Genomic DNA, 25283 nt, shown 5'->3' on the forward strand with positions numbered 1-25283 from the left:
TGTCTCCCTAGAATACAAACGCCGTCAGAGCAGGGATTGCGGTCTGTTTTGTCCATGCCCAGCGCCCGTGTCCCCATTGCCCTAAGGATTGCCTAACCCAGAGCTAGCGCTCAATGAATGACTGTCAAATGAATGAATGGAATTTCATAAACACCCAAGCTCAGGCGGGAGCCAGCTCTTCCCAATGTTAAAAGGAGGGGATTTCCAGAAACGAATCACCCCTCCCCAGTCCATTGCTCTGAGCACCTTCTCTGAGCGACACCTCTGGAGTCGAGGTAGGAGGGCAGACCCTCACATGTTGGGGGTGGAATAGTGCTGGAGTCAGAGGGACCTGGGTGCAGACTCTGGCTCTGCCACTTACTATCAGTGTGACCTGCAGCTGTGCTTCTCCTCCTGTAAAATGGAGATACAACTGATAATCACTGGCATTTCTTTAAAAAATATATTTTTATTGATTTCAGAGAGAAAGGGAGAGGGAGCTAGAAACATCAATGATGAGAATCATTGATCGGCTGCCTCCTGCAATGCCCCCTACTGGGGATTGAGCCCGCAACCTGGGCACGTGCCCTTGACCGGAATCGAACCCGGGACCCTTCCGTCTGCAGGCCGATGCTCTATCCACTGAGCCACACCAGGTAGGGCTGGCATTTCTTGTACTGAATGCTAGGTGCCAGGCACTGCACTGAACCTCTCACACATAGCTCATGCGATCCCCATACCACAACTGTCATCTTCCACGGGGAGCCGGAGCCGCAGAGAAGTGAACTACCCAAGGTCAAGGCTGCAAGAGGCAGAGCGGATTGGAGCCCAGGCATTCCGACCTCACAGGGCTTTATATGCTGCCTGACGTCCTGTCATATGAGATAAGATCTGTAAACTGCCTAGCCGGCGCCTGGCGCATAGTCAGCCCTCAGAGGACACTGACATCTTTACAGTCTGGGGTCAGGCACCAAGAATCTGAGGAGAGAGGCAGAGACAGGGAAGGGGGACGGGGGCTGATGGGAACTCGGAAGTCCTGTGTTGGCAGCTGAGCTCCCCACCAGGGGCACGAGCTGAAACTTCCTACTCCATCCTCCAGAGAAGCCTTGGGGCCTCCTCCCCAGGGCTCCGGATTGACAAGCCTGAGTGAGGAGGACTGGGCGTGGGGCCAGGAGGTGGGGACTTAGCTCAGGCAGGCTAATCAGGTCTCTGGGTGAAATTAAAAGGGAGGAGGGAAGCACGACCCATCAGAACTCACACTTCTTCCCGGCTCCGAGGTGCCCAGGAGAGGACCTGGGACACCGGGAGCAAGGAGGTCGGGAGCCAGGGTGTAGGATGGCTTCGCAGAGGGCTGTGCGGCTGTGCCTGAAGAAGCCCACCCATGCGGTGTGTGTGGTGGGAGTCGAGACCTATGTGGATGTTCGCAGGTGAGAACCGAGAGGCGCTCGCCTGGCTGCAGAGTGGAGTCGAGGCAATGGTGGGTGTGGGGCCAGTGTGGATGTTCGCAGGTGAGAACCGAGAGGCGCTCGCCTGGCTGCAGAGTGGAGTCGAGGCAATGGGGTGGGTGTGGGGCCAGTGTGGATGTTCGCAGGTGAGAACCGAGAGGCGCTCGCCTGGTACCTGTTTTGACAGTCGAGCAGGTGGGGTTGGCTGTAGAGCTTGGGAGGGAGGTTCTAGGGTATCAGGTCCACCTTGGGGCCCTGGCTCTTGGGCACCAGGGTCAGGGCCCTGGCCTTGAGCCCCTGGACAAGGGTTCCAGCTCTGAGCCCTGGGATCAGGCTTTAGGGTCTAGGCTCTGCGTTCTGGGGTCTGATGGAGCTTGTGTGGAGCATCAGAATGAATTGCTCAAATCAGGGAACAGGGCTGGGCGTCCCTCAGTTTCTTGCCAACAACTCACCTCTCTGAGGTGGAGGGGTGAGGTGTGTGGCAACTTGATCCTTGGAGGCTAATCAGAGTGATAGGCATCAAGAGGGACTAATTAGGGGCTGATTCAATGAGTTAAAAAAAAGGAAAAGAACTTGCAACAAGACTGGGGCTTGTGTTGGCCACGATGGGGGTGGGGGAGGGGGTAATGGTGGCAGCGATGACATCCGAGGGGCAGCAGCAGCAGCAGCAGCAGCTTCTGTCGGCCCAAATCCTCCCTGACCTGGCTCTGCCCAGATCGGGGCGGGCCCAGGGACCTGGCGCAGCCTCAGGTTCCCCACTTGGCTGCTGATGGAGTTAGACTTGAGGATCCCTGGGGCCTTCCCAGCTCTGACAGATGAGCTGTGGATTCCATCTTGCTGTATGGATAGGGCTGGGGCCCCTGCAGATGGGGGCTCAAGCGGGAACCCTCTCCTAGAGGGGGCTGGGGCTGTTACACGGTGGGGGTCTGAGCTCCTATGGCCCTCCTGGGTCTCAGTACCTGCACTCTCCCAGTCTGGTGAATGAATGCTGGGCCCGGCTTGCCACCCGGCCCAGGTGAGCCTCTGGCCCAGAAGCCCTCCGGGCCGGCCTTCTCGCAGCAGTGGCCTGAGGCCCCAGTGACAGGGCTGGGGAACCCTGGAGAGCCAGGAACCCTTGAGGTCATACTGGGGGCCCTGCTGTGGGGTTGGTTCTCTCAGAACTAAGTGGCTAGCAGAGATCCCATTTTCTCTTGCTCCTTTACAGAAAATTGTTTCCCTTTCTCTGATTTTGAGAGCATGTTTATTAAAGCTGGGGGCAGTGAAACAAGGAAGGGCCTAGGGTAGGAGAAGCCACAGGAGAGAGACTAGGCCGAACTGCTTTGGCTCCAGACATGTTTGGGGAAGAAGCAAGCCAAGGCGGGGCTGCTGCCAGCTCCCTGCAGAGTCAGAGAAAAAGGGCCTTGGGGACAGGCTCGGGGGACCCGCTGTTGCTGCCCATTGCTGCCCTGGCTGCAAGTCTCCTGGGGTCCCTTAGAGTTTAGGAGGTGCACACCTGTGGGGGAGACAGAGGGGGGAGGCGAAAGCACAGGCATGCTCCCGGGAGGGAGAGTGGGTCAGTGTTTTTCAGTTGCAGTTGACATGCAATATTATGTTAGTTTCGGGTGTGCAGCATAGTGATTAGTCATTTATAGAACTGAGGCAGGGACCAGCCGGATCAGTCTAGTGCCCATCTGACACCATCCACAGTTATTACATACAATATTAGGACGGTACTTTATTCCCCCGTCTCCTGCCCTTTTAACACGGGGTGTTTGCCAGACTTAGCAAGTGAACACAGAGGACTCCCGGTGAGGGCTGCGTTTCAGATAAACAGCAACTTGTTGTTGTTGTTGTTAAGTACAGTAGTTCCCCCTGATCCGCCGTTTCGCTTTCCACGGTTTTAGTTCGCCGTGGTCTACCGTGGTCCGAAAATATTAGGTGGAAAATTCTGGAAATAAAGAATTCAGGTGTTTTAAGCTGTGCACCGTTCCGAGTAGTGTGATGAAATACCTCGCCGCCCCGTTCCATTCTGCCTGGGATGTGAATCATCCCTTTGTCCAGCACCCACCTGCTTGCATCTCGTCACGGAGGCCTCGCATCCGCTCACATCAGCATGAGAAACGGAAGGGCGAGCCCCATACAATAAGGTCTTTTGAGAGAGGAGAGGCCACAACAGTCCTATAACTTTTACTGCAGGATCTGGTTATAATTGCCCTATTTTATTATTAGTTATTGCTGTTCATCTCTTCCTATGTTTAGTTTATAAATTAAACTGTACCGTAGGCATGCACGTGTAGGGCGAAACATGGTATGTATTTCAGGGGTCCACTGTGGGTCTTGGAATGTATTTCCTGCAGATAAAGGGCGTCTAATATATTGCATGGGACGTACTTGTATTTTTAAATCTGCTGTTCAGCTGAAATTCTAACTGAGCGAGGCGTCCCGTGCTTTCTCCGGCAACCCTGCTTTAATACAAAGGGGAGGGAAGAGGTCCCTCGTGGGCCCCATCTTCCCGACTCCAGACCCCTGTTCTCATCCCATGGGTGGCTGTTTCTGGAAGGTAATTTCAGAACCTCAGGCCCTTGGTGAGCATTTGACTGGGAGCCAGGTCACCTCTGACGGAGTTGGACGCGGGGACCTCTGGGAGCCTTCCCCTCGGCCACTGACTTGTCTGGCCTGGGCCAAGTCGCTGGCCCTCTCTTAGTCCCAACAAGATGAGCTGCGTCCCCTCTTCAGTTCAGCGTGGAGGTGAAGTGCCCAGACTCTGGAGCTGGACAGACTTGGCTTCTCATCCTAGCTCCCCCCATTCATGGCAGAGTGCCCCCGGGCAAGCTGCTGCACGTCTCTGAGCCTCAGTTTCCTCATCTGACAAATGGAGAAACAACAGCACGCACCGTAATGGGTGAGGAGGAGGGCATATGAGACGTGCATTGCAGGGCCCTGTGCATGGATAGTACTCACAGCCATGACGGCTCTGGGGGATCCTCCAGTACCTGCGCTTTCCATCATGCCTCAGAGCACGGGAGGTCAGAGGGCAGATGAGGGTGCGTGTGGTGGGAACAGAGGACGATGCTGCCTGTGTCTCCTTTGGGACCACCAAGCACCTTAGCAGCTCCAGTGCGGGCCCTGGGTTGCTTGTAACTCCAGGCTCTGCTTGACTCTGGGAGGGGGGGTTGCTTCGGGGTCTTGAGTGAGCACTCTGAGAGGCATCCACTCAAGAGCCCGCCAGGAACCTTCTGCTCGGTGTTGGTGGTGACTAGGGTCCTAGCCACTGCGTCTCTGCACTAGAAAGCAGGAGCTGCTTCGGCAGCGGATTGGTTGAAAGTGACCTAGAGAACTCCCTGCCTGCGAGGCCTGCCATGGGTGCAGAAAGGGACGTGGAGTGTCCAGGGAGGTGAACAAAGGGGGATGGTGTTGTCAACCTGGGGAAGTTGGAAGAGGAGCCTGAGGCTCACTGCAAGGCCTTGGCCAGCTAGGGGGAAGGGGCTGCACCTGATCATGAACTTGGGGCTCCCCCACCCCCTTACTAGGTGTGTAGCCAGCTGAGGCCACGTAAGGGGTTTCTAGCCAGCCTTGCTGGTGGAAGGGGGAGCCTCCCAGAAGAGGAGGTGTGCCGTCACCCCAGCTGCCCGGAGTCTGAACCCTCCAGGAGCGCCCGTGGAGATGGGCGTGTGGGGGTGACATCATGGGAAGTGATTCATTCCCCCAGGTGCGGAGTGGACTGGTGGTTTGGAGAGATATTTGTGTTTGGGCGATCATGTGCCCCAGGGTGTCTTAGCCCAAGAAACCCTTAGAGTTCCCCTGTAGCATGTGCTGCAGATCCTACCCCTCCCTGAAGCAGGCAAGCTAATCACCCTGACCTCTCACCCCAGAGGGCTAGCTTATCACCTTGACCCAGGTCTGGCCAGACTTCCCTGGCTGTCTACATCCTTGCTTGGAGGTGGCCCCCAGAGGACTCATACAACCCGGGGAATCCATTAGTGGTTCAGCCTGGCCCTCCTTGTCTGCCCAGAGGCCACAACCAGAGCCCCAGCCTGGAGGCCATGATGAACATTTACTTCGGGATGGAGGAGAAGAAGGCTGGCTGGGTAGGGGACAGGGATATTCTCCTGGAATTTTCCCCAAGCCTCCCTCAGCCCTGCAAAAACATCAAAGCAAAAGAGACCCTTGGGATCCGAGACTAGAATTCAAGGAGTGTAGGGGGAGGTCGCTATGGGACGTCTCAGACGAGCCAGAGTGAGGACCCAGGCGGCTGCCTTTCTGTGGGGCTCCCTTATTTCAAAACAAGAAAATGCCGGAACAGAGTTCTAAAATGTGGCCAATATGTTCTTAATTTCTTAATTATTCAGGAATAAACGAATGCTTTTAACTTGCACAGAAGTGCAGTGAGGCGTAATTGTGCTCTTCACGTGGTAATTTAATTACATGATTGATGCCGGGGTTAATCACAGTGACTGGCAGGTTCCGACAGCCGGGCTGGGACACGGGTTTCACGCCTCGTGCGGACCTTCGCTCCTCCTCCCTCCATCCTGTTCCGCATCCAATTCCATCGCACGTGTTAACGTTTGAATTTGAGGGTTCTTGAAAAATAGGAGGCCAGGGTACCCCATAAGTTCCCTGGGGCCACAAGAGGTCCGTGAGCTGTAGACTCTGGATGTGGGAAGGTGGAGTGTGCGTTCTTGAGACGCACAATACTGTTCATCAGGGAGGGCCTCAGTGGCCAGCCACCCCTCAGCTCAGGGGGCTACCTGACCCCTGACCCCTGCTGCCACCTGCCATTTTCAGCCATATCGGCCCCTCTTTCCCTCCCGCTTCTGGCCCCATTGCTGCTCCCCTGTGCCCCCCTCTCCTTATCATTTCCAGTCTTGGCATCACCCCGATTCTTCACCTTCTTCTTTCCCTTTCCAGCTCCTGTACTTCCAATCTCCAGTTTTCTCTTCCCCTCCCAGACCCCGCCCCTCTGCCCTGGGTGGGCTGGAGGGTCTGAGAGAAGATTCCAGATGTAAGGAATGGGGGTGTCGCTCACTGGTGATGGAGATTCCTCCTCGATCCCAGAATGCTTTCTGGGATGTGCTCTGCCCCTCTCTGTGGCTTCTAAGCAGCTATTCAGCTCTGCCAAGTGGTCCTGATGCTCAGAGATGTGGGGTGGGATGTGGGGCTGGAGGGATAGGAGAGTCACGTGCTGACAGCTGAGCACAGGGCAGCTCTTAGTCATCACCACTGGCAGGGGCCAGGCTGGTCCTCGCAGACCGTGTGAACTTGGCCATCGCTTAGCTTCTCCGAATCTTCCCCCCGCACCCCTGCCCCCGTGCTAGATGGCGATAAACATCGCCTGTGAATTTGACCCCCCACTTTGCAGATGAGGAATTTCACGATCCCATAGCACAGGCTGGCTTGCCTTCATTCTACAGATGGGAAACCGGCTGAGAGGGGAGAAGTGATTCATGACCCTGACTCTCCATTCAGGGCCTTCGCTCAGGGCCGTTCTGGCCCCAGCCCCTGTTCGCCTCTGCCGGGAAGGCTCCTGGGCTGAGCTGCCCCCCCTTCTCCCAGGCCCATTCCTGGGCAGGCAGGGTCCCCTGGCCAACCTGGGCCCTCCTTCCAGACTCCGAGTGTGCCCCCTCCCCCCCAGCAATGGCAGGCATAAGGCACCCATAATTGTTATCTCGGGGGAAGAGGAGTTCCCTCTGAATTTCAGTCCATCTTCTGTAAAATGGGGAGAGGAACCCCCCCCCCCCAGCATACAGGGGCTGTGGGGGTGGACTTGGAATGGAGGAAAAGTGTGTTGTAGACTGCAATGTACCCACTCGGTCTGAGCCCTACCCTTGTCACCCTGGGGTGACTCATCCATCCTTTCTGGTGCCCAGTGCAATGCCCTATGCACAGTAGGTGCTCAGGAGATGAGTGGGAGCAGCTGGCAGCACTAACAGGAGACCCATGTGCCCCTGGGAGCTGCCATCCTTCAGGACTGGAGCTGGTGGGGCCAGTCGGCCATGGTTGAGTCTCAGCTCCAGGCAGAAGTGCCCACAGAGCTGACCCCACCTGCCGGGACCTGCTGGCTGGTCCCATGGTATCTCTTATGGCTTCAGTTCAGGGGCCTTCAAGTCCAGGACTCCTGGAGGGGGGCACCTCGGGGCCCCTGTCCTGCAGGCGGCTGGCCAGGTGTGAAGAGGAGCCACGGCTGCCCACGGACTTGCTCTTCAGCCTTTCCATTCAGTTCTGCATTATTCTCCCCTCCTGCCCTCGCCTCTCCCTGGCGCAGTGCTGTGGGCAACCCTCCAGGCACACTGGCCCTTTGCTACCCACCCACCCACCCATCTGCAGGCTGGGGCAGTGCCACTCTGACCTCCCTGCCCAGACCGTAGTTCAGGGGTCTGGGGCCCTACCAGACCCTAAGCTCTGTCCCCAGGGGCTGGTAAAGTCTAAGTGGCAGGGAGGATGGATGGCATGGGAGGAACTTTGCCGTGACCTCTGTATCTCTCCTCTACCTGGAAACCAGATGGTAAACTTGAAACAAGGTGTGGCCTGTGGAGCCCCAGCGAGTGGAAGCTTCTGGGAGGCAGGTTCCAGCCGAGCCAAAGGAAAAGCTTTCTAGTTACCCGAGTTGTCAAAGCACAGAGGGGTGTTAGGTAGTGAGCTGCCTGGCATGGGAAGTGTTCAAGCATGGAGTCCTGTGCTGGGCAGGGCCTGACCAGGGTGACTTTCGAGAGTCCTTTCTGAGCTAAGGCCTGTGCAGATGCCCTACAGCCTCATTCTCCTGGGCCAGGCAGAGCCCCGCAAGTCATGAGCACCGTTCCCTTGGCCTGCACGGCCTCACTCCTGCGAGGCTCAGGTGCGTGGACGGGGGGGGGGGGGGAATACGGCTTTTCTGCCTCGGTGCCCTATATTCTGCCTTAGGCCTTCCTGTCAGGCCCCAAGGACCCTGATGAAGAAATTTGTGTTGCAGTGTCTACATTTTCCTTTTTCCTTCCTACATTTTCTGGTCCCGCTGGGGGCATGCTCGGGGCAGGCACACTCATTTTAATGTCAGCCAGGACAGCATACAGTAGAAGACAAATAGCTGCTTCCGTCTCTTTGACCCTAGGGAGTTATGTAACCTCTCAGATTTCTTCATCTGCCAAATGCAGACAATAACACATACCTGGGAGGGTTGTTGTGAATGTGGGTGAGGTCATAGGTATCAAAAATTGAGCTTGTGCCTGGCACATAGAGTAAGTGCTTGAAAACACCACCCCAATAGACCCCACCCCCACATTGCCCATGAAACATGCCATCCTTACGCCAAAGCAAGTGGGCCTAGCTGAGGATGACCTGTTCATTTGCAACTCCCCGTCCTACCCTCTGTGCCTCTTCTCCTGAGGTTCTCTGAGAACTGGCTCCATTCTCCTTGTACCTCTTTACTGACCTGGTGACCCGGCCTGCTCTGGGCAGGGGGTGCAGGGACGGGCAGCGTGAGTCAGGCAGGGAGCTGCTCTGGCCAACACAGACGGACTGTGAAGGGGCCCCAGGAAGGTTTGAACCAGTGCTGTGGGGACAGAGGCGAGGACGCGGGCTCTGGCTCCAGTGGGCTGGGCTGTTGAGGGAAGAGTTATAGGAATGACAATGATGGCACCTAACACTTATTAAGCACCTACTGTGTGCCAAACACTTTAACTACATCATTTCATGGACTCCCCCGACAGCCCCAGGAAGTAGCTCTTTGGGTTACATCCATGTGACTGAGGAGGGACATTGAGGTGGGATTTGAGGCCACACTCCATACAGAGTCCATACCCTGCTCCATGAGAAGGGGGTATTTGAAGTGGATATTTAAGAATGCCAAAGATGGCCCCCCTCCCACATCCCCTCTACCCCCCTCCCACATCCTCTCTTCCCCTCTCCCGCAAAGATAGGGGAAGGGCACTGGGGGGCAGAGGGTGGGAGAGGTCACAGACTCACCAGCATGACCCCGGAAATGATGATAAAGATCGGGATAATTACCCTGCCAGGCAGGCGTCTCCTGTGTGGAAATGACTGTAGTTCCTTTCATTTAAAGGGATATTTCAAGCCCATTACTTTGCCTGGCACGCCAGGGCTGCACTTGGGGTTTTGGTTGTGTCTGGGGCCTGAGCCAAAGGGACCAGGTCGAAGAACTGGCGAGGCAAATCACACTGGGGGCAGCCTGGGACTCACCCAAACTCCCGTACCTGCCTGTCCCACCCCCAAGAGGGTTTCATATTTGGGTGGGTTCTCAGGGGTCCAGGAAAGGACGGAGGCGGGAAGATCTATCAAAGGCCCCTCTGGCCCTGGCATCTTTGCAGTCGAGTGGGTCTATGTACATGGACTTGATCTTGGGAGGTGACCTTGAGGCTGATGGCTCTGCCCTGCTGATGGCCGTGGAGAGCCCTGATGTGCAGGGAGGGAGAAGCACCTGTGGTTCCCTCCTCTGACTTCCTCTCCGGCCGTGAGCTCCACGGAGCCCAGGCCCTCATGGAACCCAGGGCCTTAGCGTAGCGCTCAGTAAGAGGGTGCACAGTTCAGGTTTATTCAGGGGACGAAGGACAAGAGGCACCCTCTGAGGCCCTGTTGGCTTCGCTCTGGGTGCCTGTGGCCGGAATTTGCAGAGCATCGCCTCCTCTATGGCCCAGGAAGGCCAGCTCCTCCGTGCTGTGGCTGGGAGCAGCTGGTGGTGTGAGGAGTGGGATGGAGGCCTGGCAGATGAGCGCCCCAGGCTGGGGGCTGACAGACAGAGGGCTTCTCAACCCCCCTTTCTGGAGCCCTGGGGTATCAGGTGGATGTGGTGTACCAGGTGGACGGGGAGAAGTTGCCCTGGGTACTGGCACCAGCCAAGTTCTAGATCCCTCCTGGGTACAGATGGGCCGAATCTCTTTGCCGAGTAGTGGTACCTGAACCCATTCATGCCTTTAACAAGGGCTTATGAGCACCGACTATGTGCCACACACTGTTATCGGTGCTGGGGACACAGCGCTGAGCAAAACAGACCACACTCCCTGCCCTCATGGAGCTGAGCTTCCAGCAGGAGAGATGGGTAATACACTGAATGAGCGAGCATCAGCAGAGTAACAGGAGAGTGGGGGAGAAGGCGGGGTGAGCTGCAGATTAAATGGGGTGATGGGAAGGCTCATTGAGAACATAACATTTAAGCCAACCCCTGAAGGGGGTAAGGAGGGAGCCTTGCGGATGGCTGGGGGGAAAAACCATTCTATGCAGGGGCAGCAGCCAGTGCAAGGGCCCTGGGGCAGGCCAGCCTGGCAGCTCCATGGAAGAGCAGGAAGGTCAGTGTGGCTGGAGCAGAGTGGGCAAGGGGGAGGGGTGCGTGGTGGTCGGGGAGGTGGCAGGGAGCCCACCAGGAGAGACCTTGTGTATCACTGTGGGGCTTTGTTGAGTGTGACAGGACCCACTGTTTTTGAACATAAAGGAACAGCACAATGTGACTTAGGTATGCTGAGGGTGGAACAGGCCGGAGAGGGCTCCGTAGGCCTCGGGAGACCAGTGAGGAGGCTGCCCAGCGACCCCGGGAAGTGGCGCCGACAGTGGATTTCCTGTTGGCAGCATGAGAGTGGGAAGCCTTGGGGTGGGGTGGGGTGGGGGTGTCCAGAGGTTTGCTGTCTCTGCTTCCTGGAGTCTCGGGGTTGCTATGAAACTGGAGGATTGAACTTTGTGGCTTGGCCCCATCCCCATCTCCCCTTTTTTAAAAAAATCCTCACCGGAGGATATTTTTTTCCATTGCTTTTCAGAGAGTGGGAGGGAGGGAGAGAGGAAGGGGAAGAGAGAGAGAGAGAGAGAGAGAGAGAGAGAGAGAGAGAGAGAGAGAGAGAGAGAACAGATTGGTTGCCTTCTGCAGGCACCCGGACTGGGGATGGGGAGTGAACCCTCAACTCAGGTACGTGCCCTTGACCGGGAATTGAACCCTTTGGTCCGTGGGCTGAGGCTCTAACCCAGTGGTTCTCAACCTTCCTAATGCCGCGACCCTTTAATACAGTTCCTCATGTTGTGGTGACCCCCAACCATAAAATTATATTCGTTGCTACTTCATAACTGTAATTTTGCTACTGTTATGAATCGTAATGTAAATATCTGTGTTTTCCGATGGTCTTAGGCGACCCTGCTAGCGGTTCTCAACCTGTAGGTTGCGACCCACAGGTTGAGAACGGCTGCTGTAGAGCCTAAGACCATCGGAAAACACAGATATTTACATTATGAACCACTGCTCTAACCACTGAGCACGGCCAGGGCCCCAGCTCCCTTTGGGCTGTCTGACGTCTCGGGCTCCCAGGGAGGTCTGCTGAAAGGGCTCTCCCACTTAAACGAAGCTCAGGACCAGTGCTCTGCTCCACCCCCTCGAGTTACAGATGGGGAGACTGAGGCCAGGGGTAATGTGCCCGGGCGAGTCACATGAAGGTCAGAGGACAGCTGGATGGAGCCTAGGCTGCCCAGTGCCCAGCAGGCTGGCCTCCTGGCCCGTGGCCCTCCCCCACCATTCCCCAGCCCAGCTGTTGGGTGGCATTTGGGTGGCCTTGCTATGGTCACACTCCTGAGACCCGGACCCTTCCCCCTCTCCTCTCTCTGGCAGCGATGTACCCAAGGGCGCCGAGACCTTCAGGGTCTCTGGGAGCTCCGGGGTACACATCTTCATCATCTACGACCCAACACGGGTGACAGTGCCCACAGACCAATCCCACTGGCCCCTGGACACCAATGTGGACCTGACTGTATCCGTGGAAACAGCCAGTAAGGCCTTAAATGATCTCAAGGTAAGAGGCCCTTCCCCACAGGAAGGGGCTGCATCTCCCCACCTGCACCCAAGGTAAGAGCCCCCAAAGCACACCTCATTCACATACCACCCCACTCAACCAAACCCCGTAAGGCTTTTGAGACCTGCGTCCACATGACACATCCTGATACAACTCCACAGACACCCCAAACACGCAGGCCCGCCCAATACCCAACGTGACATGTCCACATGAATGAATTCTCCCTAAAAACACAGCCTGCTCCTCTCCGTCAGGGTCACACACATCCCACACTAATCCTGTGCTCAACCTACACGCAGACGCCCAAACAAGTCCCCCACTCTGGTGTAGGCTGGACCTGTGCGCGCATCTGGGCAGACGCAGTGCACACCCAGATGTGCGGCGTCTCCCACACTTAAACAATTGGGAAGTCTTCTTTTGCTCAGAGGACAGCCTCCTCACTCGCCCCAGCCTCCCACCACACACAGTGACCCACTGATTGGGCAGGGACAACGCACACATGGACTGAGCAGCCTTTGAAAGCAGAGGCCCTGGAGCCCGCCGTGGGCTCAGACCTTGCTCCTTGGCTTACACGCTATGCGCCTGCCAGCAGGGCCCTGAGCGGCCTCATTACGCATGGGCCCTGTCTACTGGGGCCATTCTGGGGGGGCCGTGGAAGTGGCCTGGAGAGAGCACTCGGCATGGGTTCTGGATCCCGGGAAAAGCTCATCACCACTGGCTGTTATTATGGGATGTAGGTCATTGTTCCCATTTTACAGGCGAAGAAACAGAGGCCTTGAGGAACTTGGCCTAAGTCAATGGCGATGGATGTTCCTTCTCTCATTCGTTCTCTCTGACATCCCCCATGAATTTCTGAGGGTCCACCTGCTCCCTCTAGAATCTGCCCCCACCCTGCCCGGCCCTGGAAGCTGGGGAGGCACCCACAGCCTCTCTAGCTGGAGAAGGCAGCTCGGGATCCAAGCTTGGAGCCCGTGAGACATGGGCCTGCAGTAGCAGGGAGGACCTGGGGACCCCGGGCCTGCCCTGCCTCTAAGCAGGGCTGTTGGGAGGTGTGGGTCCCCCCCAAACCCCTGGTCACTGCCATCTCTGAAGGGGCAGCCATGCTGGCTTAGGGCTGACCATGTCCCCACAGGTGAAGGTCTCCTACTTCGGGCAGAGCGAGGACCGTGCCCTGGGCCACAGCGTGCTCTACCTCACTGGCGTCGGTACGTACCGCCTCCCTGGCTCTCTGTATAGCCCCACACTCCTCCGTGGTGGCTGTTGAGGGTCTTAGGGGGGCCCTGAGTGCAAGCCCATGGCCAGCTGCTTCCTTCACCATTGAGGGGTGTGGCTCCCTAGAACATCAGAGACGGGGACCCAGCAATACTTAGGGCCACAGGCATCTAGAAACTGCACCACCCATGTGTCAACAGCTGGACCCACAATAGGCCCCTTCACCTGGAGTCCCAGCTGTCACAGCCACTGGAACCCCCAGGCCAGCACTAAACCCTGGACAGCCACGTGCCCCCCCCCAGCCTGAGCACCAGGGCAGCTGGCCCCGAGAGCTATGGAACCGGCACCCAGAGCTTCAGGCCTCGTCCCCAACCGTGGGAGTCAGGGCCTCCAACTCAGCGAGTGTAGATGAGCAAGAAATTCCAGACACGAAGATGTGGGTCCCTCCAACACCCAGCACCACACAGGCTGCCCAAGGGTCGTCCCAGAACAGGGCTTCCCACTTCTCAGGGGCCGGGGGAGGGGCAAAGCTTTCCTCTACCTGGATGTTGTAAGCAGAAGGTGGGGCCCCGTGAGCCCTGGCAATGCCTCTCTATCCCTTTCTAGACATCTCCCTGGATGTTGACACAGCCCGCAAGGGCAAGGCCAAGCGGAGCCAAGGCGACAAGGTGAGACTTTGCTGGCTACCCCAAGCCAGCAGGGTAGACAGGTAAACCTGGGGATGGGCCTGGGGTGGGGTGGGGTAGGTGGGGGGGGCCCTCCCTCCAGAAGGGCCAGGGATGCCGAGGGTCTGTGGTACCCAGCAGTGCAGGGGACCCATCTGGGGACTGTCAGATTGCCCAGTGGGAGTAACTTACACTGTGTGATGCACAGCAGCTTACCCTCTGGGTCTCTCTTATGCCACCTTAGACTTGGGGCTGGTTCGTCTGCTTGGTACGTTTTCTATTTCGTAGGCTGTATTTGGAACCTCACACGTGGCAGGTGCTTCATAAAGGTTGCTGAGCGACTGAATGAAGGCGAGGGGAAGGCGAGGCTTCCAGTGGAGGAGGCTGGGTGGGCAGCCCAGTTACACCCTAAAGAGTGCAGGGGAGGCGGGGGTGGGCTCAAGGCAGTACCCCACAGGAAGTACCCAGAGCCACCCTGGGGGGCAGAAGATGTGGTTTGCAGAGAAAGGCCCCAGAGAGGAAGCCTGGACCACAGGATCGTGGACAGGGTGGGGCAGGGCTGCCACGGATGGCCGTGCAGCTCATTCCTTGCACGGTTGCCCGGATCAGGTGGTGAGTGGGGCCAATCTTACAAAGCACGTCTTGGGCCCTGGTGCAGGGCAGCCCCTACCCAGAGGGATGAACTCAAGCGCCATATATGCTAGCAGTGCCCCGAGACCAGAGTTTGAATCCCATCTACGTGACGTCCCACAGCCTCTCTCCCCTCTCCTGTGAGGTGGGAGAGTGAGCCTGCACTGCGGGGTTGGTGGGGAGAAAGCAGAGACGTGTCAGGAAGAGCGTGGATCATTCGATGGACCACGGAGGCAGGGCCCCAGGCATCCTTCCTGCGGGACTGTGTGGGTGCACAGGCCCCAGGAGGGTGCGGGGATGAGGAGGGCTTTCTAGGACTCTCAGTCCCATCGAGGTCAGGGCGAGGCAGCCTCTGCCCTGGGCAGGGCCAACGCCCGCAGGCTGGAGAAGGGCAGGCTGGTGAAGGCTGTTCTGAGTATGGTGACTGATGGCTGGGTGGAGCCGCTGTGTTCGGTGGCACAGGTCATTCACCCCACGGGGTGGGGGGGGTGGCTCTGGGTCTAGAGACCTGGATGGAGCTCAGTGCCCAAATCTATGAGCTCTCTGTAAATCTTCTTTTAAAAAACATTGTATTTATTTTAAAATATATTTTTGTTGATTTCAGAGAGAGGAAGGGAGAGGGAGAGGGAGATAGAAACATCAATGATGAGAATCATTGATCAGCTGCCTCCTGCATACCCCCTACTGGGGATCGAGCCCGCAACTTGGCATGTGCTCTGACCAGGGATCGAACGGTGACCTTCTGCTTCATAGGTCGAAGCTCAACCATGAGCCATGCCGGCTGGGCATGTAAATCTCCAAGCTAACAAAGCAGCCAGCCCTAGCCATGTCCAGAGCCCGTTCCCAGAGCCCCCTGGGTCCCACTGACCCCGAGGTCTCTTGTTTTACCACAGAAAACCTGGCACTGGGGCCCTGCGGGCTATGGGGCCATTCTGCTGGTGAACTGTGACCGGGATGGTCTCAGGTCCACGGGGCTCGACCTCGCCGACAGCCAGCTGACGTCACTGGATGGTGAGCGACAGAAGGTACCCTGGTGTTGTCCAGGGTGATGGTGTGCAGTGGTAAAGCGTCAGAGGGGATGGGACGGGAGCCGGTCAGTGGGGTAGAGGGAGGGTTGTCTCAAGGGTGCCACTCGCTTCAGACCTGAAGGACATGTCCCCAATGGTGCTGACCTGCGATGGCCCTGACAAGCTCTTCGACAACCACAAGCTGATCCTGAACGTGCCGTTTTCTGATTCCCAAAGAGTGGGCGTCTTCTGTGCTCGGGGTGAGTGGCCTGGTGTCCTGCCCTGTCCATCCTCCGCTTCCCAAACTCTTTCTTCTCTCATCCACATCTCTCCCTTCCTTTCATTACCTCTCGTAACTCTCATTACAGCTTACAAACAGCCACTCCATCCGGACACAACATGTCACCCAAGAAGGAGGCTCGATAACTAGTCCCATTTTACAGAGGGATAAACTGAGGCTCAGATGCTTGAATTTACTGTCTTAAGGTCACACAACCCCTTGGGGGGTAGAGCAAGCATTCAAACCCAGGTGTCTTGAGTGTCAAAGCCCCTTCTCTCTCCACCTCCCCCATGTCCTCTCCTCCTTCTCCCTCTGGTCACTCAGCTCGGGATGAGCCCCCGATGCCCAGATAAGCACTGTCCAGGGGGAGTGAAGGAGGACAGGAACCAGCAAAGCTGAGGCCCAGGCCTTCCCTGGGAACTCTGCTCTACCAGAGATTTAATTAATCCAAGTCTGTGGCTTCAAACATACCCATCCTTAACCCTCAGTGCCCTTACTCGTTTTTATTAATAGCAAGAGGCCTCTCCTGTCCCTTCCTTCTCCCTCTTCATGCATTTCTGTTCAAACAGACCCAGAACTTGTTGTTCTGGCTAAAGGAGCCTGGCAGGAACCAGAGGGTTCCTTTGAATGCATCAGTGGTGGCAGGTTAGGCAGGGGCCGGGCCTGCGAACACCGTGACACCAGAGCAGGAGCAAGCCTTGGTGCGGGGACCGGTAGTCTTCCGGGTTGAGACCAGAACCGCCATGGACAGTTCCCAGGAGAGGAGGAGGCGGGCAAAACTACCACTTTTCTCTCTCTCAATTTTACTACTCTTTTTTTTTTTTTTTTAAATCCTCACCCGAGGATATGTTTTTATTGATTTCTAGAGAGAGAGGAACATTGATGTGAGAGAGAAACATGGATCAGTTGCCTCCTGTATGCACCGCCCCTGGGGAACAAACCCGCAACCTAGGTATGTGCCTAATTGGGACTTGGACCCGCAACCTTTTGGTGCACGGGACGATGCTCCAACCAAGGAGCACCCATCCAGGGTTACAACTCAATTTAAAAAAATGGAGGTGAAATTCAGATAGCATGAACTTAACCATTTTAAAGGGAACAATTCAGCGGAACTTAGTACATTCTCAATGTTGTATAACCACCACCTCTCCCTAGTTTCGAGACACTTCCATCCCCCCGCCCCAAAATAAAACCCTGTCCTCATTACTAGTCACCCCCCATTCCCCCCGACCCCCAGCTCCTGGCCAACACTAATCTGCTTTCTGTCCCCGTGGATTTGCTTATTCTGGACAGTTCATGTAAGTGGAGTCATACACTGTGTGGCCTTTGTGTCTGGCTCCTTTAACTTAATGCTTTCAAGGTTCACCCATGTTGCAGCATCTATGAGTACTGCATTCTTTTTTCTGCATGAATATATTCCCTTGTGCGGACATATTACAATTTGTCTATCCATTCATCTGTTGATGGACATTTGGGTTGCCTTCACCTTTTGTGCCAGCTGGTTTAAAGCTTATATTGACCTCATGAGAAATATAATGTTAGCCCATTTCACAGAGGAGGAACTACGGCTCAGAGAGGTTGAGTCATTGGGCCGAGTCACACAGCTTGTGCATGGCAGAGCTGGAGAGGAGCCCAAGTAGATGGAACACAGGGGTGGCTCTGCCCCTGCTTTCCTCACCTCCTGTCCTTATAGCCCCACACCCCTGTCCCAGCACTGGCCCCCTGTGCTGACTCTGGTTCCCCTAGGTGGGAATTCCCTCTCAAACTACAAGCAGGTGCTGGGGCCCCAGCACCTGTCCTACGAAGTCGAGAGGCAGCCAGGGGAGCAGAAGATCAACTTCTATGTGGAGGGGCTCACCTTCCCCAATGCTGATTTCTCGGGACTGGTCTCTCTCAGCGTCAGCCTGGTGGACATGGGGGTATGTACGGCATTGGGGGCTGGGATAGGGGCTGAGGGACTTGGGGGACCAGTTTGGAAGCTTCAGGACCACTGAGTCCTCGTTTCCCCCTAGACCCTGCCCGAGGTGCCCATCTTCACAGACACTGTGGCCTTCCGCATGGCCCCCTGGATCATGACCCCCAATACCCAGCCCCCCGTGGAGCTGTATGTGTGCAGGTGAGGCCTCACCCCCCCTGCAGCTCTCCTGCCATCTCTGGAATCGTGGAGATGGGAACAGATGCTGTTCTGTGGTGGGCCCCTCACTCGGACTGGATGGATTCCATGAGGGCTCCCACAGGCGCAAGCTGGGAGCAGGGCAGCAGCTGGCGGGCTTGGGCCCATCAGCCCACCTGCCCTGAGCAGCTAAGGCCCTGGTTGAGGTCACGGACTCAACCTCCAGTGCCCCTGCCTCTACCCTGTCCTGCCTGCAGCAGCCCCAGAACATTTTGGGTTCAGTGTAGGCAGTGAGACCAGGCCCTGTTCAGGCTGCTGGTGGCTGCAGGAGACCTAGCCTCTCTCTGATGTGGGGGTGCTCCTGGGCCTGAAAAATACATGGGAACCCAGACTCCGGGGTGGACTGAGAGCCCTGGCCCATCCCAGGTCCCTGTCCTCCTGCCATCTCCCAGAATCCTTGTCAGGCCCCTCCCCTCGATGGCTGGGTGAGCCTCTGTTGGCAAGGCCACCCCACGTCCCTGCATCGAGGTCAGACCAGTGGAAAGTGCCACTGATGACCTGAAACATAAATCAAGAGGCAGGGAAGGGTGTGGCCAAACAGGTTTGCTCTGCTCACCTTGCGCAGGTGCTCAGAGGGAATTCTTTCTTTCCTTTGGCTCACTGACCCCACCCGGACTCCTCCGTTCAGGTCAGGCGTGTGGAACAGGTGTAGATGGGCTACCTGCCCCCCTGGCCACCACCTTAACCAGTGAGATCCAGTCCGTGGCTGCCCCTGCTGGTGCCTCACCTCCACCATGGCTGCCCCTGCTGGTGCCTCACCACAGGGCTCCGTAGCCCTGGGCTTGCCCCTCACCTTGCACCTGTCACCTGATGTGATAATGGGACATTGTCCATCTCTCAGCCTGTGAGCCTCTCTAAGGCAGGGCTGTGCTTGAACCCCTGCATTCAAGGGCCACACAGGGCCCAGCACAGACTAGATCAAGGCCACCCCATCCATCCCCCACCTCCTGGCCCCAAAGCCACGGTCACGGTCAGAGGCCGTTATTACCCTCCCCTCTCCCTCTGGTTGCAGCGTGATAGACGCTCATGGCTCAAATGAGAAATTTCTGAAGGACATGTCTGACCTGGTGTCAAAAGCCAACTGCAAGCTGATCATCTGCCCTTGGATCGAAAATCGAAATGATCGCTGGATCCAGGTGGGCGCGGAGCAGACCCTGGGGGAGAGTGGGGAAAGGCTCTAGAGAAGCCAGGCCATCAGGGTGGGGGTATGCAGGTTAGGGGAACGCTTCCCGCTGCCTGCATCACCCCAGTCTCTCCTGCTTCCCTCCAAATGCCCTGGTCCCAGACAGAGTTCTCTCCTAGCCAGGGTCCCTAAGGGGCCTCTCCTGCACCCCCAAGATCTTGGGGAGGATCTGCTGCCCCACCCTGCCCCAGGCCTGGGGGGATCACCCCGTTCTGAAAAACCATTCCAAGGAGGTCTCTGTAGTCTTTCATCTCTCTTCCCAGGACGAGATGGAATTTGGCTACGTGGAGGCACCCCACAAATCCTTCCCTGTGGTCTTTGACTCCCCCCGAGACAGGGGCCTGAAGGGGTTCCCCTATAAGAGGATCCTGGTATGTGGCAAAGGGCAGAGTGGGAAACCCTTGGGTGGCTCCTCCTATAGGACCCCGATCAGTTTTGCCTAGTCCTGGCCTTTAGGGGCCAAAAGGACACAGGTGGCGGGCTATGGCAAATGGGGTGTCAGTGGGAGGTTTGAGCAAATATGCAAATAGAATGCAAATTGCTCCATGTTCTGGGAGGGGCTAGCTAATGAAGTCTTCTTGAGGACCTTTCTCCCCCAAGGAAGGGTCATCCCTGGGGAAACCAAACTGCCTTTTGAGGGGAATGCACCCTTGTTAATCCTCATGGCTCTTACCTTTATGAGCTGGGGCCTCTCTTCAGGTAACAAAGATTTTCTGAACACCTACTGTGTGCCAGGCATGTGCTGTTTCCTACACACAAGAGCAGCTCTAGCAATTGTGCACTGAGGTCCAGGCACTCCCCAACTTTACAAGGTTATTCATTTAATCCAGGGCGCACCTCAAGTCTCTCCTTCCTGAGGCTCAGAGAGGTTAAGCTACTTGTCCAAGGCCACACAGCTGGTGGTGGCACCAAGATGCAAAACCAGAGAGGCTGCCTCCATAGCTCCTGCGCTTTACTGCTGGGCTAACCTAGAAAGGTCCTGAAGCTCAGGGACTCTGCCTGTTACCGGCCTCCACGCCCCCACTGCCTGGATAACCCTGGTGTCTGGGGCGGGGGGGGGGGGGGGTGCGGTGGGCTGTGGTGGGGAAGTTGGGTGCTCAGGCAGACAGAGCAGGACATTCACCCCAGCCTGGCGGGGTCAGGGACGAGACCCAGCAAAGGGACAATGAGCCCTGCAGGGTGAGTCTGCGTCAGGGCTTGACCTGACCAGGGCATTTTCCCACTGACTTCCACTCTCATCTTTATCCTTTCCTTCTTTCTACTTCCTTTGGGTTAATTGTCATCTCCCCCCGCCCCACCCCCCCCCCCCCCCGGCCCAGCTGGAAACAGAAGCTAAGAGTTGTCAATCTTTTCCCTTCCTAATATGTGTTCAGAGCTAAGTGCTTCCCCAGAAGGACAGCTTCAATACGTTGTATTTTTATTGCCTTTCTGTTCAAAAGGCTGCCCAGTGTCCACTTGGATGTAGTCTGTGGCCCACAGGTTCTGCAGAAGTGTGTCGCCTAATTTCCTAACACTGGGGGGTTTTCTAGTGATTGTTCTCTCATTGGCTTGGACTTGAATTGTAGGGTGCTCAGAGAATGGGGGAGTCTGTGAAAAGTGAATAGAAGTGGTTTTCCTGTTCTAACTGACCCTTCCTTCTGGTGGGGGGCTGGTGTCTTGCTGGTCCTCCCACAGGGCCCCGACTTTGGATACGTAACCCATGAAATCCCTTTCGCTGGCGCCTCCGGCCTCGATTCCTTCGGCAACCTGGACGTCAGCCCACCGGTGACCGTGGGCGGCAAGAAGTACCCCCTGGGCCGGATCCTCATCGGCAGCTGCTTCCCCAAGTGAGAGGCAGGGCGGGAGGGAGGCGGAGGGCGGAGCACACTGACCGCAGCATCCACCCTCCAACTCCCTCACCGCGAACACAAGTCTCCAGTCTGAGAAGGGGTCTTAACTTCCTGCATGGATTCAAGAATCAGAGACTTGGAGGCCTAGACTCTTCGATTGGGAAGGTCACAGAATCCTAGGAGGACACTCACAAACTGACGTTCACGGTCTTTGGCCTGCCTAGAATTGCGTGAGCTTAATGAAACATGTACATATATAGCTATGTCTCAGGAGGCCTCACATAGAAAGCCAGATTTCCAGCCTCCTGAAAGTCAGAAGAGCTGGGGAGATGTGCAGTTTGATGCAGAGGCAAGAGATAGAGCTGTTGCCCTCTCCCTGTAGGAGGTCAAAACATCTGCTGTCCTAGCCAAGCTCGAAAGGGCCCAGGGGTCGGCATGGGCTGCAGGTGAGCGAGTGGCTGGTTAGGATAGCGTGGGAGCCTCAGGCCGGCACACCGTGCCCAGCAAGTGGTGGTCCATGCTTCATCGTGGGTTCTCCACTCGCTGCGCTCACATTTAGAACAATCTCTGTGCAATGCTGCCTCCTGGTGGCAGCTTTGATGTAGCTCAGAGACCAGGTCCGATGCCTCCTGGGTTGCTGTCCTCTGCTCCATGGCCCTGCCTCTGGGCAGATGGCTGTAGAGCACCCCTAGGAGGGACTCTGCCCTTCCTCAACCCTCCATGTCTCTGATTCCTGCTGCTTTCTGCTCATATGCAGTTTCTAAAGTCTAATTCTTCTCCACCATCTCACTGTTTTGTAAGAAGTCTTTTAAAATTGCCAACACTGGCCCTAGCTGGTTTGGCTCAGTGGATAGAGCCTCGGCCTGAGGACCAAAGGGTCTCGGGTTCGATTCTGGTCAAGGGCACATTCCTCAGGAGGAAACCAATTGATGTGTTTCTCTCACATCGATGTTTCTCTCTGTCTTTCTCTCTCTCTTCTACTCTCCCTAAAAAAAAAAAAAAAAAAAAAAAAAAAAAAGGAAAAATACCTCAGGTGAGGATTAAATAAATAAATAAGTAAATAAAATAAAATTACCAGCACTCTATTAAGATAACAGAAATACAAGAAAAATATTTCCCACAATCCCATCCCCAAAATCAAAGCAGTGTTGTCCAGTCTGGGACTTCCTTCTAGACGGTGTCTATGACATATTCAAGTTATATAGGCCCTGGATTAGCACACAGTGGTTCAAAGGAATGAATATCATCCACAGATATATTTTTAGCATCTATTATATAAGAGATACGGAGTGAGTATAGCCAAAAATCCCAGCCCTCCTAGAACTTGCATCCTAGTGGGATGCCAGACAATAAGACACTAGTACCGGATGGTGTAGAGAAAAATAAAGCTGGTAAGAGGGTTGAGGGCTTGTTTTAATTTCAAAGGCCTCATAGTGGAAGAAGGTAGCATTTGAATTAAACTTGTGGGAAGTGGGCAGCAATCCTTAGCAGAAAGAATAGCATGTGCAAAGGCCCTGAGGTAGGAATGTACCTGCTATATTCGAGGGACAGCAGGAGGTCAGGCTGGAACTGAGTGATTGAAGAGGAGAGTGGCAGGAAGGGGGACGTCAGAATTGGTGGGGCTGTGCAGGTCCTTGTGAAGACTTGGCCTTTACAGTTAGTGAGATGGGAGTGATGTGAGGGCTTTGTCCAGAGGAGGGATATGCTCTGACATATCTAAAAGCTTCCCTCTGGTTAGGCTGCGGAGGAGCAATGCCGAAAGCGGAGAGAATGGGGAAAGGGACAGGCCACTGGGGTTATTTAGGGGAGGGAGGTGTCACTGGCTGGGTGGTGGCAGAGGAGGGGCCTGGGCCAGGCCGGATTGTGTTCTGTTTAAGGTAGACCCACCAGGTTGGATGCGGGCTGGGAGTTCATCCGTATGTCCTTCAACTGACAAGCCAGGGCAAGAAAGTGATCCCTTTTTTGTAAAACATATTGAAAAAAATCTCTGTACGTGTGTTTGCACATGGTTACTTGTGTCAAGGAGAGTGGAAAGTGCCCAAAGAATAATATATTGTTCTGACTTTAGACAAGGCTTCAGCTGCCTCAACTGTGAAACAGGGACATGGCCCTTGCCTGGGCAACGTCTCCCACAGCTCTGGGACTCCAGCTCCGGCTCCCCTGTCCCCTGTTCTAGGCCACCCTCGTCCCTCCCTCCTTCCCTGTCTCTGCTAATAAAGGGTGGTTTGAAAATGCTCAAGCTTCATCTCAAGAACCACAAACTGAGTGGGGCAGTGGTTCTCTTGAGTCAGCTAAGATGCTTGTCAAAATGCAGATTCCACACCCTCAGATGCGCTACATCCTCGACAACTCTGAGATGTAGACGACATCAGGGCCCTGCGTCTGACCCCCACACCCACAGGTCACCATGAGGTGATGGCCACGCTCTCCCTCCCCCGACAGGTCAGGTGGGCGGCGAATGGCCAAGGTGGTGCGTGACTTCCTGAAGGCCCAGCAGGTGCAGGCGCCCGTGGAGCTCTACTCTGACTGGCTCTCCGTGGGCCACGTGGATGAATTCCTGACCTTTGTGCCCACCTCCGACCAAAAGGTGCGCCCCCTCTCCTGCGTGAACCACCTCTGCCCTTGCCTGGCCTGAGGGGACGAAACAGGGCAAAGCTACTTGGGACCTACTCAACACCTGAGCTCAGAGGCAGGGTACCTTTGAGGCCAGGGGGCATTAATCTTGGAGGGCTTCTTGAAGGAGGTCAGAGCTCAGGTCAGGGGGGCACTCAGTGGCTCACTACTCACATACATTCTCACACTCACTGGGTGTTTCCTCTGATCCCCACCTCTCAGCCAAGACCCTTGTGAAATGACACTGATAAAAAATTGGTAACATTTACTGAGCACCTATTATGTGCACATGTTTTAATTCATTTAATTCTCATGAGGTGGCTACTATTATCATTGTCCCCATTTTGTAGATGAGGAAACTGAGGCTCAGAAGGGCAATTAACAGGTAGAGTAGGATTCAAACCCAGACAGTGGGCTCTGGGCCAATATGTTAATCCCTCAGTTTACAGCCTTGTAGAGATGGCCAGGGAGAGCACAGCCTTCAGGGAGCAAGCAGCCTGGGAGGGGGCCTGAATTCCCAGATGGGTAAAGCAGGGAAGGAACCCCAGGCAGGGAGAACGTCATGGACAAAGGCCTAGAGGCCTGAACCAGCTTGGAGGACCTGTTGGTAGTTCTCTGTAGCCAGTGGGTGACGTTGAGGTGAGAGGAGTGTCCCGTACGCGGTCTGGCCTCTGAACTCAGGCCCCTCCTGAGTTTGGGGTCTCTTGCATCTAGGGGGAACCCGTGCACTGAGCTCTTTTCCCTCCCTCTGTGCCAGGGCTTCCGGCTGCTCCTGGCGAGCCCCAGCGCTTGCCTTAAACTGTTCCAAGAGAAGAAATCAGAGGGCTACGGGAAGGCGGTCCAGTTTGATGGTGAGTGCCAATGACCCAGGCGTCCCGCGCGGACGCTGCCCTGACACTGCCAGCCCTGGGCACCGCCGATGCCTTTCCTGACTGTGCCCCGTCTACAGACCCTTTGTCTGCAGATCTGAGCTCAGAGCCGGACGTCACTAATTCTCCTGACTCTCACGTGGGAGCTAAGGATGAGGGCGCTCCCTCTCTTGGGCTAGGAAAGGGGAGCTGAGAGGTGGTGATCTGCCCGAGGCGCACCCAAGGGGGTGACCTCCTCCATACAGTGGGCGGTTCCTGGCCACACCCCGGGACAGGAAAAGAACAGGAAGCAGTGAGCATGCCCCTGTGCCATTCTGTGCTGGGCACTCGTTCTTACCCCTTCGGATCTCCCACGCCCTCTCCTTATCCCTTTTCACAGACAAGGAGACCGAGACTCAGAGGGAAGTGGCTTTCCCAGGGCCGTGCCGCAGGGAGCAGCAGGGCTAGGGGCTTAAGGGAAGAGGGCCCAGAAGCCAGGTGGGTGGTCAGGGCCCCTCTGTAGACCCTCCTTTGGGAACTGACAGACCCCCCAAAGGCCTGTGGGCCCCCTTGAGCACCTTCCCCTCCCCACCACAGAGCTCAGAGCTCCCCCCTGAGGAATGGAGCCTGGGAAGGGATGTGGAGTAGCCTGTGACCCAGAGAGACCTGGGGTCCAAATCCTGGTC

General features: G+C 56.1%; 1 protein-coding gene across 1 annotated transcript in view; it reads left to right on the forward strand.

Moving 5' to 3' along the window:
• The first annotated feature begins 1287 nt into the window (after window positions 1-1287).
• The window catches only part of PADI1 (peptidyl arginine deiminase 1), a 30042-nt gene continuing 6046 nt past the window's right edge, over window positions 1288-25283 (forward strand). The window contains exons 1-13 of the mRNA XM_080655999.1: window positions 1288-1406; window positions 11977-12157; window positions 13290-13362; window positions 13976-14037; window positions 15558-15675; window positions 15806-15931; window positions 17698-17870; window positions 17964-18067; window positions 19137-19260; window positions 19571-19678; window positions 20982-21133; window positions 23579-23723; window positions 24507-24600. Coding sequence (XP_080512125.1) covers window positions 1315-1406; window positions 11977-12157; window positions 13290-13362; window positions 13976-14037; window positions 15558-15675; window positions 15806-15931; window positions 17698-17870; window positions 17964-18067; window positions 19137-19260; window positions 19571-19678; window positions 20982-21133; window positions 23579-23723; window positions 24507-24600 — 1552 coding nt within the window. The 5' untranslated portion in view covers window positions 1288-1314. The remainder of the gene's footprint in view (window positions 1407-11976; window positions 12158-13289; window positions 13363-13975; window positions 14038-15557; window positions 15676-15805; window positions 15932-17697; window positions 17871-17963; window positions 18068-19136; window positions 19261-19570; window positions 19679-20981; window positions 21134-23578; window positions 23724-24506; window positions 24601-25283) is intronic.

The sequence above is a fragment of the Plecotus auritus genome (assembly GCF_963455305.1).
Source record: "Plecotus auritus genome assembly, chromosome: 2".
Taxonomy (NCBI): Eukaryota; Metazoa; Chordata; class Mammalia; order Chiroptera; family Vespertilionidae; genus Plecotus; species Plecotus auritus.